This window comes from Pecten maximus, chromosome 15 (genome assembly GCF_902652985.1).
Source record: "Pecten maximus chromosome 15, xPecMax1.1, whole genome shotgun sequence".
In the NCBI taxonomy this organism is placed as follows: Eukaryota; Metazoa; Mollusca; class Bivalvia; order Pectinida; family Pectinidae; genus Pecten; species Pecten maximus.
This window is the reverse complement of record NC_047029.1, coordinates 38,250,395-38,265,581: the sequence shown is the minus strand read 5'-3', so window position 1 is coordinate 38,265,581 and position 15,187 is coordinate 38,250,395. Positions and strand designations below refer to the sequence as shown.

The window sequence follows — 15,187 nt, the reverse complement described above, 5'->3', positions numbered from 1 at the left end:
CCAAGATGGAGGCGTAACAGGTATAAAATCATCAACACGAAACTATCTTTACACGAATTCGATTGTTTCAATTGATATTTATTGATTTTTACTTATATACAGGGGTTGGATGTATATTTCATCGAGCTTTTGCTGTATTTTGTTTGGTTTTAATATCTGCTGCATATTTTTCTTGTGGAAGTTGGGAGTAGTCCTGCATGAATATCGGAAGCTCTGCATGCAATTATTGCAATTTGTTTCAAATCATCGACCATGCGAAGTTCAATGAACCACAATTGCATAAGACTATCAGGTGGGACTATAGGGACGTGATCAAATGGAACAAATTAATCACTTAAATTACTCCATCGATAAAGAAACCCGGCAAATCGTCCCTGATACAGTGGTAGTTATCTCCCTTTATACAGAAAATCCACATCAGTTGAAGGCACTTGTATCTGGTATTCACTGCCACCCATCAGATACACGTGTATCACCATACTATGTGTAGGAGTATTCCATCAATTTTAGAGGTTACAGGTCAAGAAACTTATGACAGGCGGCTTGTAACTAATGATTAGCCGGAGACATGTAGAACGCCTCATGTAGAAATAGACACCACAATTCTCAATCTCAATTACAGTTTAGTAAAAATGTCATTTGGTTATATAATTACCTATAGTCCCTAATTTTAGTCATATTATGTGGACATGTTACCTTTTGCATGGTTTGTACAGATGATGAAAAGAGCTGGAATTTGGGGTCAGTGTTAGAAACCTGCTGGTGTTGGCACGGCTCACAAGTGCTTGGGAAATCCTGGAATTCATACTTGCCTTAATATAAAGTAAAATGAAGTTCTTTTCAGATTCCCTAAAAATGGAATATTATTTACGAGAAAATTATAAGAAAAGATACAATTTTATGCATGGAGCATATTATTATAAATATTATGTCTTATTTGATGAAAGCGAAACAGATTTCCACATCTGATTCTGGGACAGAATTCAACAGTTGGTAAAGATAATCAGCTACAAAATATTAATGGTAACATTTTTTTGTTATTTTCATCAAATTAAAGATAAAAAATACATTGTACATCATATTTCCACATACCCGGTATTTTGGCATAAAAAAGAACTAGGAAAATTGAGAAAAAGTGCAGGAAAAGTGCTTGAATTTTGGTATGAAAAATCTGTACAAACCATTGCCTTGGGGTTAAGCCTATTGGATGATATTGTGATACAGTATAACCACAACACTATTACCCGTATTATACAGAGCTTACGTAAATATAACATCATATATGCATGTCTATAAAAAAGTATTAGAACAATATCTATACTGGTAGTACATGTGTATACCTTTAGCTAGACAATGCCAGAATCACATATACGTTGTACAAAATGACTGTTACTCTTGATGCACATATATAACATCAAGACTGCATGGTGACAGCTTCTATCCTATTAAATTATATCCTAAAATCTCGTCTGTCTAAATAATTAAATGCTGGTACATTATTTGCCTGTAGCTGTGTTTAGACAAATATGTAATTAATATAAAAATCAATATTTCTTTTGCTTTAGCAGAACTTCAAGCAGTGTGAAGAATATCAAATCAACATTAGCATTGTTTGTTTGTTGGAGACCTACTGGAAACCCAGCTGGCTGAATAACTATGTCAAATACAAAAACTAAAGTAAATCAAACAGCAACAGCAGTTAAGCTAAGATCTAGAATGCACCTTGGCAATATGAGAGTATGGAAACTGGAAGCCGGATGAGTACCACAACTGCCATGGCCATGTCAGAACTGCCTGGTATCCTATCAGTGTATGGGCTGCAGCATTAATGGCACGGAGGATGAAGAAATTCAGCTACAATTTTTTTATTGTTTCTAATGTGATATCCTGTCATATCATAGCTGACCGATATGGCTGGGCAGACAAATACATTCACTGTAATATTACAAATTACTATTAAAGATATCTTTGTATGGGACAAGAATCCAGTCACCAGCACATGTTGAGGTGAGAGAAGGCAGTAACCCAAACTGTTCACATGAAAACAAAACCAGCTCTGCAGTGATCCAATCTGGTCCAGGGATGATCTTATCAAATGATAATAGTTTAGCATTTCGTGTACAGCTCTGATCTATATAGACAAAACAGTTTCGGTTTATATCATATGTATTTTAATTTACACATGATAAAGTCATTTGTGATACAAGACTACAGTCATCACCATTCTGGTTCCCACACACATATATATATACCCTATCTTTATCCATGGATTCTGTGCATGTTCAAATAGTGAATGGGTTTACAGTTTGGAAGACAAATCTGACATACACAAGAAACATTGATGTAAATTTAACAGAAGAAAGCTTTTGGCCATATACATTCTATCAAAATTCTGAAATCTGGAACACAGAAAGGATTTGAGAATCAGAACCAAAGTGCTAACCCTCGCATGTTACCAAAGCTGCAAACTGAAACCAGTATCTGCTGAATAGTTCAGGGATCGGTAATATACATTGTATAGGTGGTGGCCTAATGTCAGCTGAGAAAAGTCTGAGTAAGTGAATGGTACATATTATTTATTTCAATATTAGATATGATCTAATAAACCTCATATCTAATATAAAAATTATAGACTTTTGATTAAGTTATTGTTGGTATAGCATTATATTGACCTCACCAAATGTCCATAATTGATAAATATTTGACATACACTGGTACTTCAACAAGTATATTATTAGCACATTGAGACAATCATATAGAAAATGTCTCAATACCAACTTGATTCATCTCCATATATGCATGCATGCTATTGCAAATACATAATGGCTTATTTCCCTTGATAACTTTAATCTTTAAATGTACATTGTATATTGTGTGTATATATATATATTACTTAAAAGTATTATCATAATACCCTTTAAATACGACATCAATATAAATATATACTTATTTGTTATAACATTAAGTGACATAGAAAGACAATATAAATTTTATTCATAATAATTAATTTATCTATGTTTTTATATCTATTTTACATAAATGTTTGTCCAAATCACACTTATATTAATAAGATCTTTGATGCTTGATAATGATTTCTATACAATGTGTATACAACAGACACTGAGAGTTATTGTAACATGTAGAATGTGTAGTTGATTCTGCCCTGGGGTATAACGTTGTAGAATGTGTAGGTGGTTCTACCCTGGGGTATAACGTTGCATGGCATTATGGACTATCAAGTGACAGCTTATAGCTAGCATGCTTCATTGTGTTTGTTGGCTTTTATAGTGAAATGCTCGGGTATATATATATATATTTTATCAAGCTCTTTAGATGTAAATCTGAGAAAATCTCATTTCAAATTTGTAGTGAAGGTGAAAACATAGAGGTCCAATTCTGAACTGTTGGAACGTTGCTAGTTGATCGAGCGATACAGGAAGGTCTCATGGAGTCTTTACAAACATTCCGGAATTGGTTCTGGAGTGAAAGTTTCTGGTTGCCTGCTAACGTGACCTGGACAACCTTTGAGAACCCACCTCCTGGAGAATATTATCCTTTAGAAAGACACCTTCTCCTCCCAAGTTTAGTATTAGGGGTGCTGCTGCTCGGAGTCCGACTTGTTTATGAAAGGTAGGCACATTTTACATTTGTTCTGTTACTGGTACATGTATTAAATTTAAACTAGTGGCTCAGCTAGAATGACAGGTCGAGGACAATGCAGGTCCTGCCTTTGTGTTGAAGATTTCAGTCTTCTAATCATTTGTTAACAATGTTCCTGTCATCCAAAAAATGCTGTAAATATAGATTAAACATTTTTTTCTTGGAGTTTCTGAAGTAAACACTATGTAAAGCAATAGCCACATACTTTTACACTCAACTGCAGTTTGATTAAACATTTGTATAAAATACTTTTAGCATGCAGGTACTTTATAATGTAACTGTCATAGACAATATAGCTCCAGGCCTGCCCAAATTCAACGCTGTAAGTCAAATACAAAGGAACAGATATGATATCTGCTACTTAAAATTATGTACCTAATTGAAATACCTGATTTCTATTTTTAGCCCACCATCATCAGATGGTGGGCTATTCAAATCGCCCTGCGTCCGTGGTCCGTCCGTCCGTCCGTCCGTCCCTCCGTCCGTCCGTAAACAATTCTTGTTATCGCTAATCCTCAGAAAGTACTGAAGGGATCTTTCTCAAATTTCATATGTGGGTTCCCCTTGGTGCCTAGTTATGCATATTGCATTTTGAGACCAATCATAAAACAACATGGCCGACAGGCAGCCATCTTGGATTTTGACAATTGAAGTTTGTTATCGCTATTTCTGAGAAAGTACTGAAGGGATCTTTCTCAAATTTCATATGTAGGCTCCCCTTGGTGCTTAGTTATGCATATTGCATTTTGAGACCAATCAGAAAACAACATGGCCGACAGGCAGCCATCTTGGATTTTGATAATTTAAGTTTGTTATCGCTATTTCTGAGAAAGCACTGAAGGGATCTTTCTCAAATTTCATATGTAGGTTCCCCTTGGTGCCTAGTTATGCATATTGCATTTTGAGACCAATCGGAAAACAATATGGCCGACAGGCAGCCATCTTGGATTTTGACAATTGAAGTTTGTTATCGCTATTTCTGAGAAAGTACTGAAGGGATCTTTCTCAAATTTCATATGTAGATTCCCCTTGGTGCCTAGTTATGCATATTGCATTTTGAGACCAATCGGAAAACAACATGGCCGACAGGCAGCCATCTTGGATTTTGACAATTGAAGTTTGTTATCGCTATTTCTGAGAAAGTACTGAAGGGATCTTTCTCAAATTTCATATGTAGATTCCCCTTGGTGCCTAGTTATGCATATTGCATTTTGAGACCAATCGGAAAACAACATGGCCGACAGGCAGCCATCTTGGATTTTGACAATTGAAGTTTGTTATCGCTATTTCTGAGAAAGTACTGGAGGGATCTTTCTCAAATTTCATATGTAGGTTTCCCTTGGTGCTTAGTTATACATATTGCATTTTAAGACCTATCGGAAAACAACATGGCCGACAGGCAGCCATCTTGGATTTTGACAATTGAAGTTTGTTATCGCTATTTCTGAGAAAGTACTAAAGGGATCTTTCTCAAATTTCATATGTAGATTCCCCTTGGTGCCTAGTTATGCATATTGCATTTTGAGATCAATCGGAAAACAACATGGCCGAAAGGCAGCCATCTTGGATTTTGACAATTGAAGTTTGTTATCGCTATTTCTGAGAAAGCACTGAAGGGATCTTTCTCAAATTTCATATGTAGGTTCCCCTTGGTCCCTGGTGTTGCATTTTGGGACTAATCCGAAAACAACAGACAGCCGTTATCGCTAAATCTTAAATTTTATATATAGGTTCCCCTTGTTTGAAAAGTACCAGAGGGCTGTTTCTGAATTTACACAGATTAGTAAGACTTAGAGGAAGGGAAAAGTAGAGAAAAGATCAATCTGACATGGAACCTATAAAGATCATTCAATGGTGGGCGCCAAGATCCCTCTGGGATCTCTTGTTAGTTTATAAGAATAACTTTTATTTCACAGATAATTAAGTGTGGAGATATATCCTAACAAAATGTGGTTCAGGTTAAATTAATTGGTATTGCAATAAAATTTGTAGTGAAAAAACATTTAAATTTCTTTTTACCTTGAACATAGCAAGAAAACTATGATTTTTGCATGTTGAAAATCTGTAGGTACCATATATATAATAAACAAAGTTGGCTGAAAACTGTTGTCAGTATCTCCTTAATTATGATTATGACAGTGAATATAAGACAATGAAGGTTTTTTTTTCAATTCATTGATTTAATTTTATTATTGTTTCCCTAAAAACTGAACATGTATGCTGTATATCTTACAGATCTTACGGCTTTGAATGTCCAATTTCTATGATCTATCACCAGTAACTGTCACACAATACCGGGTACCCAAGGGGCAACAGGAAAAGCTATCAAAAGCTAGCACTTAATAAGCATATTTATATTTATATATGTAATGGCTTTTTAATGGGTTTGTAATGGGCAATTTGACAGTAGTGATAGACAGGTACATGTAGCTGCAGGTGAGCATTGCTGGTCGAGGACTCACCTGTGTAAGTCACCATGTCATCATGTGTCATCAATCCTCAGAAAGTACTGAAGGGATCTTTCTCAAATTTCATATGTAGGTTCCCCTTGGTGCATAGTTATGCATATTGCATTTTGAGACCAATCGGAAAACAACATGGCCGACAGGCAGCCATCTTGGTTTTTGACAATTGAAGTTTGTTATCGCTATTTCTGAGAAAGTACTGAAGGGATCTTTCTCAAATTTCATATGTAGGCTCCCCTTGGTGCCTAGTTATGCAAATAACAATTTGTGACCAATCGGAAAACAACATGGCAGACAGGCAGCCATCTTGGATTTTGATAATTGAAGTTTGTTATCGCTATTTCTGGGAAAGTACTGAAGGGATCTTTCTCAAATTTCATATGTAGGCTCCCCTTGGTGCCTAGTTATATGCATATTGCATTTTGAGACCAATCGGAAAACAACATGGGCGACAGGCAGCCATCTTAGATTTTGACAATTGAAGTTTGTTATCGCTATTTCTCAGAAAGTACTGAAGGGATCTTTCTCAAATTTCATATGTAGGCTCCCCTTGGTGCCTAGTTATGCATATTACATTTTGTGACCAATCGGAAAACAACATGGCCGACAGGCAGCCATCTTGGATTTTGATAATTGAAGTTTGTTATCGCTATTTCTGAGAAAGTACTGAAGGGATCTTTCTCAAATTTCATATGTAGGCTCCCATTGGTGCATAGTTATGCATATTGCATTTTGAGACCTATCGGAAAACAACATGGCCGACAGGCAGCCATCTTGGATTTTGACAATTAAAGTTTGTTATCGCTATTTCTGAGAAAGTACTGAAGGGATCTTTCTCAAATTTCATATGTAGATTCCCCTTGGTGCCTAGTTATGCATATTGCATTTTGAGACCAATCGAAAAATAACATGGTCGACAGGCAGCCATCTTAGATTTTGACAATTGAAGTTTGTTATCGCTATTTCTAAGAAAGTGCTGAAGGGATCTTTCTCAAATTTCATATGTAGGTTCCCCTCGGTGCCTAGTTATGCATATTGCATTTTGAGACCAATCGGAAAACAACATGGCCAACAGGCAGCCATCTTGGATTTTGACAATTGAAGTTTGTTATCACTATTTTTAGCTCACCTGGTCCGAAGGACCAAGGTGAGCTTATGCCATACCGTTGCGTCCGTCGTCCGTCCGTCAACAGTTGACTTCTTCTCCATAACCACTGATTAGAATTTGACCAAATTTTGTCAGAAGCATTGCTATGGGGTATGGACTCAAAATTGTACAAATGGTGGTGCTGACCCCCCAGGGGTCTGAGGGGCGGGGCCAAAAGGGGTCAATTTGGCTCTATTAATATAAACGACTTCTCCTCTGAAACCAAGCAAAGGATATTGCTCCTATTTGCCTGGTAGTATCACTATGGGGTAATGATTCAAAATTGTACAAATGGTGGGGCTGACCCCCTGGGGGCCTGAGGGGTGGGGCCAAAATGGGTCAATATACCTATATTGATATTAACGACTTCTTCTCTGAAATCAAGCAATGGATATTGCTCATATTTTCCTGGTAGCATCACTATGGGGTGGGGATTCAAAATTGTACAGATGATTGGGCTGACCCCCTGGGGGCCTGAGGGGCAGGGCCAAATGTGGTCAATTGGGCTATATTGATATAAACGACTTCTTCTCTGAAACTGAGCAATGGACATTGCTCACATTTGCCTGGTAGCATCACTATTGGGAGGGGACTCAAAATTGTACAAATGGTGAGGCTGACCCCACAGGGGCCTGAGGGGTGGGGCAGAGAGGGGTCAATTGGGCTATATAGTGATATAAACGACTTCTTCTCTGAAACCAAGCAATGGATATTGCTCATATTTGCCTGGTAGCATCCCTATGGGTTGGAGATTCAAAATTGTACAAATGATGGGGCTGACCCCCTTGGGGCCTGAGGGGCGGGGCCAAATGTGGTCAATTGGGCTATATTGATTTAAACAACTTCTTCTCTGAAACCGAGCAATGGATATCTCTAATATTTGACTGGTAGCATTCCCTTGGGTTAAGGATTCAAAATTAAACAAATGACGGGGCCAACCCCCTTGGAGCTGAGGGGTGGGGCCAAAAGGGGTCAATTTGGTTAAATTGATATTTATATAAACAACATCTTCTCTGAAACTAAGCAATGGATATCACTCTCATTTGTATGGTAGCATGGTCATGGGGTGGGGATTCAAAATTGTACAAATTTTAGGGTTGACCCCACCAAGGGGCTGAGGGGTGGGGCCAAAAGGGGTCAATTTGGCTAAATTGATATGAACAACTTCTTCTCTGAAACAGCTCATATTTGACTGGTAGCATCCTTTTGGGTAAGGATTCAAAATTTTATAAAAGAAGGAACTGACCCCCCGGGGTGCAGAGGGAGGGGTCAAAAGGGGTCAATTGGTTTAAACAACTTCTTTTCTGAAACTAAGCCAAGGATATCACTCACGTTTGTGTGGTAGCATCCCTATGGGGTTGCGCCAAAAGTCAGTTTCATTTCATGGATTAATGCATTTTTTGGCATAAAAACCTCACATACCCATATGAAATGCCTATAATATATTGACATAGCAATACCAGTGACAAATATACTTAATCATCATTCTTGTTTCATAACTCATGAAATCCAGGTGAGCGATACAGGCCCTCTGGGCCTCTTGTTCAGAAAGTACTGAAGGGATCTTTCTCAAACATTTTTGCAAGTTCCCCTTGGTCTGTAGTTCTGCATATTGCATCTAATTCTTGGGACCAATAGGAAAACAACATGGCCGACAGGCAGCCATCTTTGATTTTGACAATTGAAGTTTGTTATCGCTATTTATCAGAAATTGCTGAAGGGATCTTTCTGAAATTTCATTTGTAGGTTGCCCTCTGTGCCTAGTTATGCATATTGGATTTTGAGACCAGTCAGAAAACAACCTGCCCGACAGGCACCCATCTTGTATTTTGACAATTGAAGTTTGTTATCGCTATTTTACAGAAGGTACTGAAGGGATCTTTCTCAAATTTCATATGTAGATTCCCCTTGGTCCCTGGTGTTGCATTTTGGGACCAATCCGAAAACAACAGACAGCCATTATCGCTAAATCTTAAATTTTATATATAGGTTCCCCTTGTTTGAAAAGTACTAGAGGGCTGTTTCTGAATTTACACAGATTAGTAAGACTTAGAGGAAGGGAAAAGTAGAGAAAAGATCAATCTGACATGGAACCTATAAAGATCATTCAATGGTGGGCGCTAAGATCCCTCTGGTTTTTGTTGTTGTTTTTAAATCTTTGGACTTTGTGTTAAGTTTATGTTGCAAGTGTTGAAAGTGTGTTAAGTTTATGTTGCAAGTGTTGAAAGGCATACTAAAACATAGTATTAGGTTCACTGTACGTGGGGGTTAAACTATCCCTTGCCGGAGTTAAACTGAAAGATTTTTTTGGGGAAAAAAACAGATTTAAATAATTTTTTGTGCAAGTGTTGAAAGCTATATTATTAAAACATCACTTTGTGATTGTACTAGGGTGCTGATATTTGGTAAGAGTCCTTCTGGAGTTACACTATCCCTTCTTGAAGTGAAACTGAAAAAAAAACAATGTGAAAATGCTCACATTAGATAATTTATATCGGTCCACATTTTTCAAGGGAGATAATTCTCATAAGGATAATATTTTATCAAAAAATTGTGAGAAATAGGTCCAAATGCAATTACATTTGTATTTAATATATTCATTCAATCTACAACAGCATAGCTTGTCTCCCGAATGTTTGTCAATAAATAATTTACATATATATATAAATTGGTATGGTTTTGAAAATTGCATGAATTCACAAAACACAATCTGATCAAGTAAACAATATAAATATCATTAATGCAATTTGTGAACCCTTACCAATAAATGTATTTTAGCTATTTATTGATGAACATTTGTGAGACGAGCTATGCTGTTCTCCAACAGCTCTTGTTTTTGATTCTCTGAAAAGCTAAATCTAAAAGCTAATCATATATATAATAATTGAAGTACATGTAATTGGAAATCACAGCGAATGCATGTATAGATATTTTTCAAAATCCCTATCCATTCTCTAAATATGCCCCCATGCATGGCCAGCTCTCTCTAATAAAAAGTTTGGTATTTAAATACTTAAAAGTTTGAGGAAAGGATATAATTTTGTAAACCACTTTTACATTATTCCTTATAATATTTTAGTATTGATTATTTGTGACAAGGCCATTGCCTATATAACTTGAAGATCAATACAGTATATCTCCCTATTTTATGTCTTTAGAACATTAGATGTGGATATAAGTTATCCTGGCTCTAAGTTTACTTATGTGTTGTTTGTGTAGAGTAAATGTTGTGTATAAGTAATTCTGTACTGAGTTTTTTTCATGTCTTGTTTGTGTAGAGTAAATGTTGTGTATAAGTAATTCTGTACTGAGGTTTTTTCATGTCTTGTTTGTGTAGAGTAAATGTTGTGTATAAGTAATTCTGTACTGAGGTTTTTTCATGTCTTGTTTGTGTAGAGTAAATGTTGTGTATAAGTAATTCTGTACTGAGGTTTTTTCATGTCTTGTTTGTGTAGAGTAAATGTTGTGTGTAAGTAATTCTGTACTGAGGTTTTTTCATGTCTTGTTTGTGTAGAGTAAATGTTGTGTATAAGTAATTCTGTACTGAGTTTTTTTCATGTCTTGTTTGTGTAGAGTAAATGTTGTGTATAAGTAATTCTGTACTGAGTTTTTTTCATGTGTTGTTTGTGTAGAGTAAATGTTGTGTATAAGTAATTCTGTACTGAGTTTTTTTCATGTCTTGTTTGTGTAGAGTAAATGTTGTGTATAAGTAATTCTGTACTGAGTTTTTTTCATGTCTTGTTTGTGTAGAGTAAATGTTGTGTATAAGTAATTCTGTACTGAGTTTTTTTCATGTCTTGTTTGTGTAGAGTAAATGTTGTGTATAAGTAATTCTGTACTGAGGTTTTTTCATGTCTTGTTTGTGTAGAGTAAATGTTGTGTATAAGTAATTCTGTACTGAGTTTTTTTCATGTCTTGTTTGTGTAGAGTAAATGTTGTGTATAAGTAATTCTGTACTGAGTTTTTTTCATGTCTTGTTTGTGTAGAGTAAATGTTGTGTATAAGTAATTATGTCCTGAGTTTTTTTCATGTCTTGTTTGTGTAGAGTAAATGTTGTGTATAAGTAATTCTGTACTGAGTTTTTTTCATCTCTTGTTTGTGTAGAGTAAATGTTGTGTATAAGTAATTCTGTACTGAGGTTTTTTCATGTCTTGTTTGTGTAGAGTAAATGTTGTGTATAAGTAATTCTGTACTGAGTTTTTTTCATGTCTTGTTTGTGTAGAGTAAATGTTGTGTATAAGTAATTCTGTACTGAGTTTTTTTCATGTCTTGTTTGTGTAGAGTAAATGTTGTGTATAAGTAATTCTGTACTGAGTTTTTTTCATGTGTTGTTTGTGTAGAGTAAATGTTGTGTATAAGTAATTCTGTACTGAGTTTTTTTCATGTCTTGTTTGTGTAGAGTAAATGTTGTGTATAAGTAATTCTGTACTGAGGTTTTTTCATGTCTTGTTTGTGTACAGTAAATGTTGTGTATAAGTAATTATGTACTGAGTTTTTTTCATGTCTTGTTTGTGTAGAGTAAATGTTGTGTATAAGTAATTCTGTACTGAGTTTTTTTCATGTCTTGTTTGTGTAGAGTAAATGTTGTGTATAAGTAATTATGTACTGAGTTTTTTTCATGTCTTGTTTGTGTAGAGTAAATGTTGTGTATAAGTAATTCTGTACTGAGTTTTTTTCATGTCTTGTTTGTGTAGAGTAAATGTTGTGTATAAGTAATTCTGTACTGAGGTTTTTTCATGTCTTGTTTGTGTAGAGTAAATGTTGTGTATAAGTAATTCTGTACTGAGGTTTTTTTCATGTCTTGTTTGTGTAGAGTAAATGTTGTGTATAAGTAATTCTGTACTGAGTTTTTTTCATGTCTTGTTTGTGTAGAGTAAATGTTGTGTATAAGTAATTCTGTACTGAGTTTTTTTCATGTCTTGTTTGTGTACAGTAAATGTTGTGTATAAGTAATTCTGTACTGAGTTTTTTTCATGTCTTGTTTGTGTAGAGTAAATGTTGTGTATAAGTAATTATGTACTGAGTTTTTTTCATGTCTTGTTTGTGTAGAGTAAATGTTGTGTATAAGTAATTCTGTACTGAGTTTTTTTCATGTGTTGTTTGTGTAGAGTAAATGTTGTGTATAAGTAATTCTGTACTGAGTTTTTTTCATGTCTTGTTTGTGTAGAGTAAATGTTGTGTATAAGTCATTCTGTACTGAGTTTTTTTCATGTCTTGTTTGTGTAGAGTAAATGTTGTGTATATAAGTAATTCTGTACTGAGTTTTTTTCATGTCTTGTTTGTGTAGAGTAAATGTTGTGTATAAGTAATTATGTACTGAGTTTTTTTCATGTCTTGTTTGTGTAGAGTAAATGTTGTGTATAAGTAATTCTGTACTGAGTTTTTTTCATGTCTTGTTTGTGTAGAGTAAATGTTGTGTATAAGTAATTCTGTACTGAGGTTTTTTCATGTCTTGTTTGTGTAGAGTAAATGTTGTGTATAAGTAATTCTGTACTGAGGTTTTTTTCATGTCTTGTTTGTGTAGAGTAAATGTTGTGTATAAGTAATTCTGTACTGAGTTTTTTTCATGTCTTGTTTGTGTAGAGTAAATGTTGTGTATAAGTAATTCTGTACTGAGTTTTTTTCATGTCTTGTTTGTGTACAGTAAATGTTATGTATAAGTAATTATGTACTGAGTTTTTTTCATGTCTTGTTTGTGTAGAGTAAATGTTGTGTATAAGTAATTATGTACTGAGTTTTTTTCATGTCTTGTTTGTGTAGAGTAAATGTTGTGTATAAGTAATTCTGTACTGAGTTTTTTTCATGTCTTGTTTGTGTAGAGTAAATGTTGTGTATAAGTAATTATGTCCTGAGTTTTTTTCATGTCTTGTTTGTGTAGAGTAAATGTTGTGTATAAGTAATTCTGTACTGAGTTTTTTTCATCTCTTGTTTGTGTAGAGTAAATGTTGTGTATAAGTAATTCTGTACTGAGGTTTTTTCATGTCTTGTTTGTGTAGAGTAAATGTTGTGTATAAGTAATTCTGTACTGAGTTTTTTTCATGTCTTGTTTGTGTACAGTAAATGTTGTGTATAAGTAATTCTGTACTGAGTTTTTTTCATGTCTTGTTTGTGTAGAGTAAATGTTGTGTATAAGTAATTATGTACTGAGTTTTTTTCATGTCTTGTTTGTGTAGAGTAAATGTTGTGTATAAGTAATTCTGTACTGAGTTTTTTTCATGTCTTGTTTGTGTAGAGTAAATGTTGTGTATAAGTAATTCTGTACTGAGTTTTTTTCATGTCTTGTTTGTGTAGAGTAAATGTTGTGTATAAGTAATTCTGTACTGAGTTTTTTTCATGTCTTGTTTGTGTAGAGTAAATGTTGTGTATAAGTAATTCTGTACTGAGTTTTTTTCATCTCTTGTTTGTGTAGAGTAAATGTTGTGTATAAGTAATTCTGTACTGAGGTTTTTTCATGTCTTGTTTGTGTAGAGTAAATGTTGTGTATAAGTAATTCTGTACTGAGTTTTTTTCATGTCTTGTTTGTGTAGAGTAAATGTTGTGTATAAGTAATTATGTACTGAGTTTTTTTCATGTCTTGTTTGTGTAGAGTAAATGTTGTGTATAAGTAATTCTGTACTGAGGTTTTTTCATGTCTTGTTTGTGTAGAGTAAATGTTGTGTATAAGTAATTCTGTACTGAGTTTTTTTCATGTGTTGTTTGTGTAGAGTAAATGTTGTGTATAAGTAATTCTGTACTGAGTTTTTTTCATGTCTTGTTTGTGTAGAGTAAATGTTGTGTATAAGTAATTCTGTACTGAGTTTTTTTCATGTCTTGTTTGTGTAGAGTAAATGTTGTGTATATAAGTAATTCTGTACTGAGTTTTTTTCATGTCTTGTTTGTGTAGAGTAAATGTTGTGTATAAGTAATTCTGTACTGAGTTTTTAGCCCACCATCATCAGATGGTGGGCTTTTCAAATCGCCCTGCGTCCGTGGTCCGTCGTCCGTCCCTTCGTCCGTCCGTCCCTCCGTCCGTCCGTCCGTCCGTAAACAATTCTTGTTATCGCTAATCCTCTGAAAGTACTGAAGGGATCTTTCTCAAATTTCATATGTGGGTTCCCCTTGGTGCCTCGTTATGCATATTACATTTTGAGACCAATCTGAAAACAACATGGCCGACAGGCAGCCATCTTGGATTTTGACAATTGAAGTTTGTTATCGCTATTTCTGAGAAAGTACTGAAGGGATCTTTCTCAAATTTCATATGTAGGCTCCCCTTGGTGCCTAGTTATGCATATTGCATTTTGAGACCAATCGGAAAACAACATGGCCGACAGGCAGCCATCTTGGATTTTGATAATTGAAGTTTGTTATCGCTATTTCTCAGAAAGTACTGAAGGGATCTTTCTTAAATTTCATATGTAGGTTCCCCTTGGTGCCTAGTTATGCATATTGCATTTTGAGACCAATCGGAAAACAACATGGCCGACAGGCAGCCATCTTGGATTTTGATAATTGAAGTTTGTTATCGCTATTTCTGAGAAAGTACTGAAGGGATCTTTCTCAAATTTCATATGTAGGCTCCCCTTGGTACTTAGTTATGCATATTGCATTTTGAGATCAATCGGAAAACAACATGGCCGACAGGCAGCCATCTTGGATTTTGATCATTGAAGTTTGTTATCGCTATTTCTGAGAAAGTACTGAAGGGATCTTTCTCAAATTTCATATGTAGATTTCCCTTAGTGCCTAGTTATGCATATATCATTTTGAGACCAATCGGAAAACAACATGGTCGACAGGCAGCCATCTTGGATTTTGATAATTGAAGTTTGTTATCGCTATTTCTGAGAAAGTACTGAAGGAATCTTTCTCAAATTTCAGATGTGGGTTCCCCTTGGTGCCTAGTTATGCATATTACATTTTGAGACCTATCAGA

At 35.1% G+C, this 15,187-nt stretch overlaps 1 protein-coding gene across 3 annotated transcripts in view; it reads left to right on the top strand.

Annotated features, from left to right (window-relative positions):
* The window catches only part of LOC117343783 (ceramide synthase 2-like), a 30,186-nt gene continuing 14,999 nt past the window's right edge, over positions 1–15,187 (top strand). The window contains exons 1-3 of one of the 3 annotated variants that reach the window (XM_033906281.1): positions 1–20; positions 1,566–2,554; positions 3,370–3,630. In XM_033906281.1, coding sequence (XP_033762172.1) covers positions 3,446–3,630 — 185 coding nt within the window. In that variant the 5' untranslated portion in view covers positions 1–20; positions 1,566–2,554; positions 3,370–3,445. Of the gene's footprint in view, positions 21–1,111; positions 2,555–3,369; positions 3,631–15,187 lie in introns of those variants that run through there. The other 2 variants (XM_033906283.1, XM_033906282.1) reach the window with 2 other exon arrangements.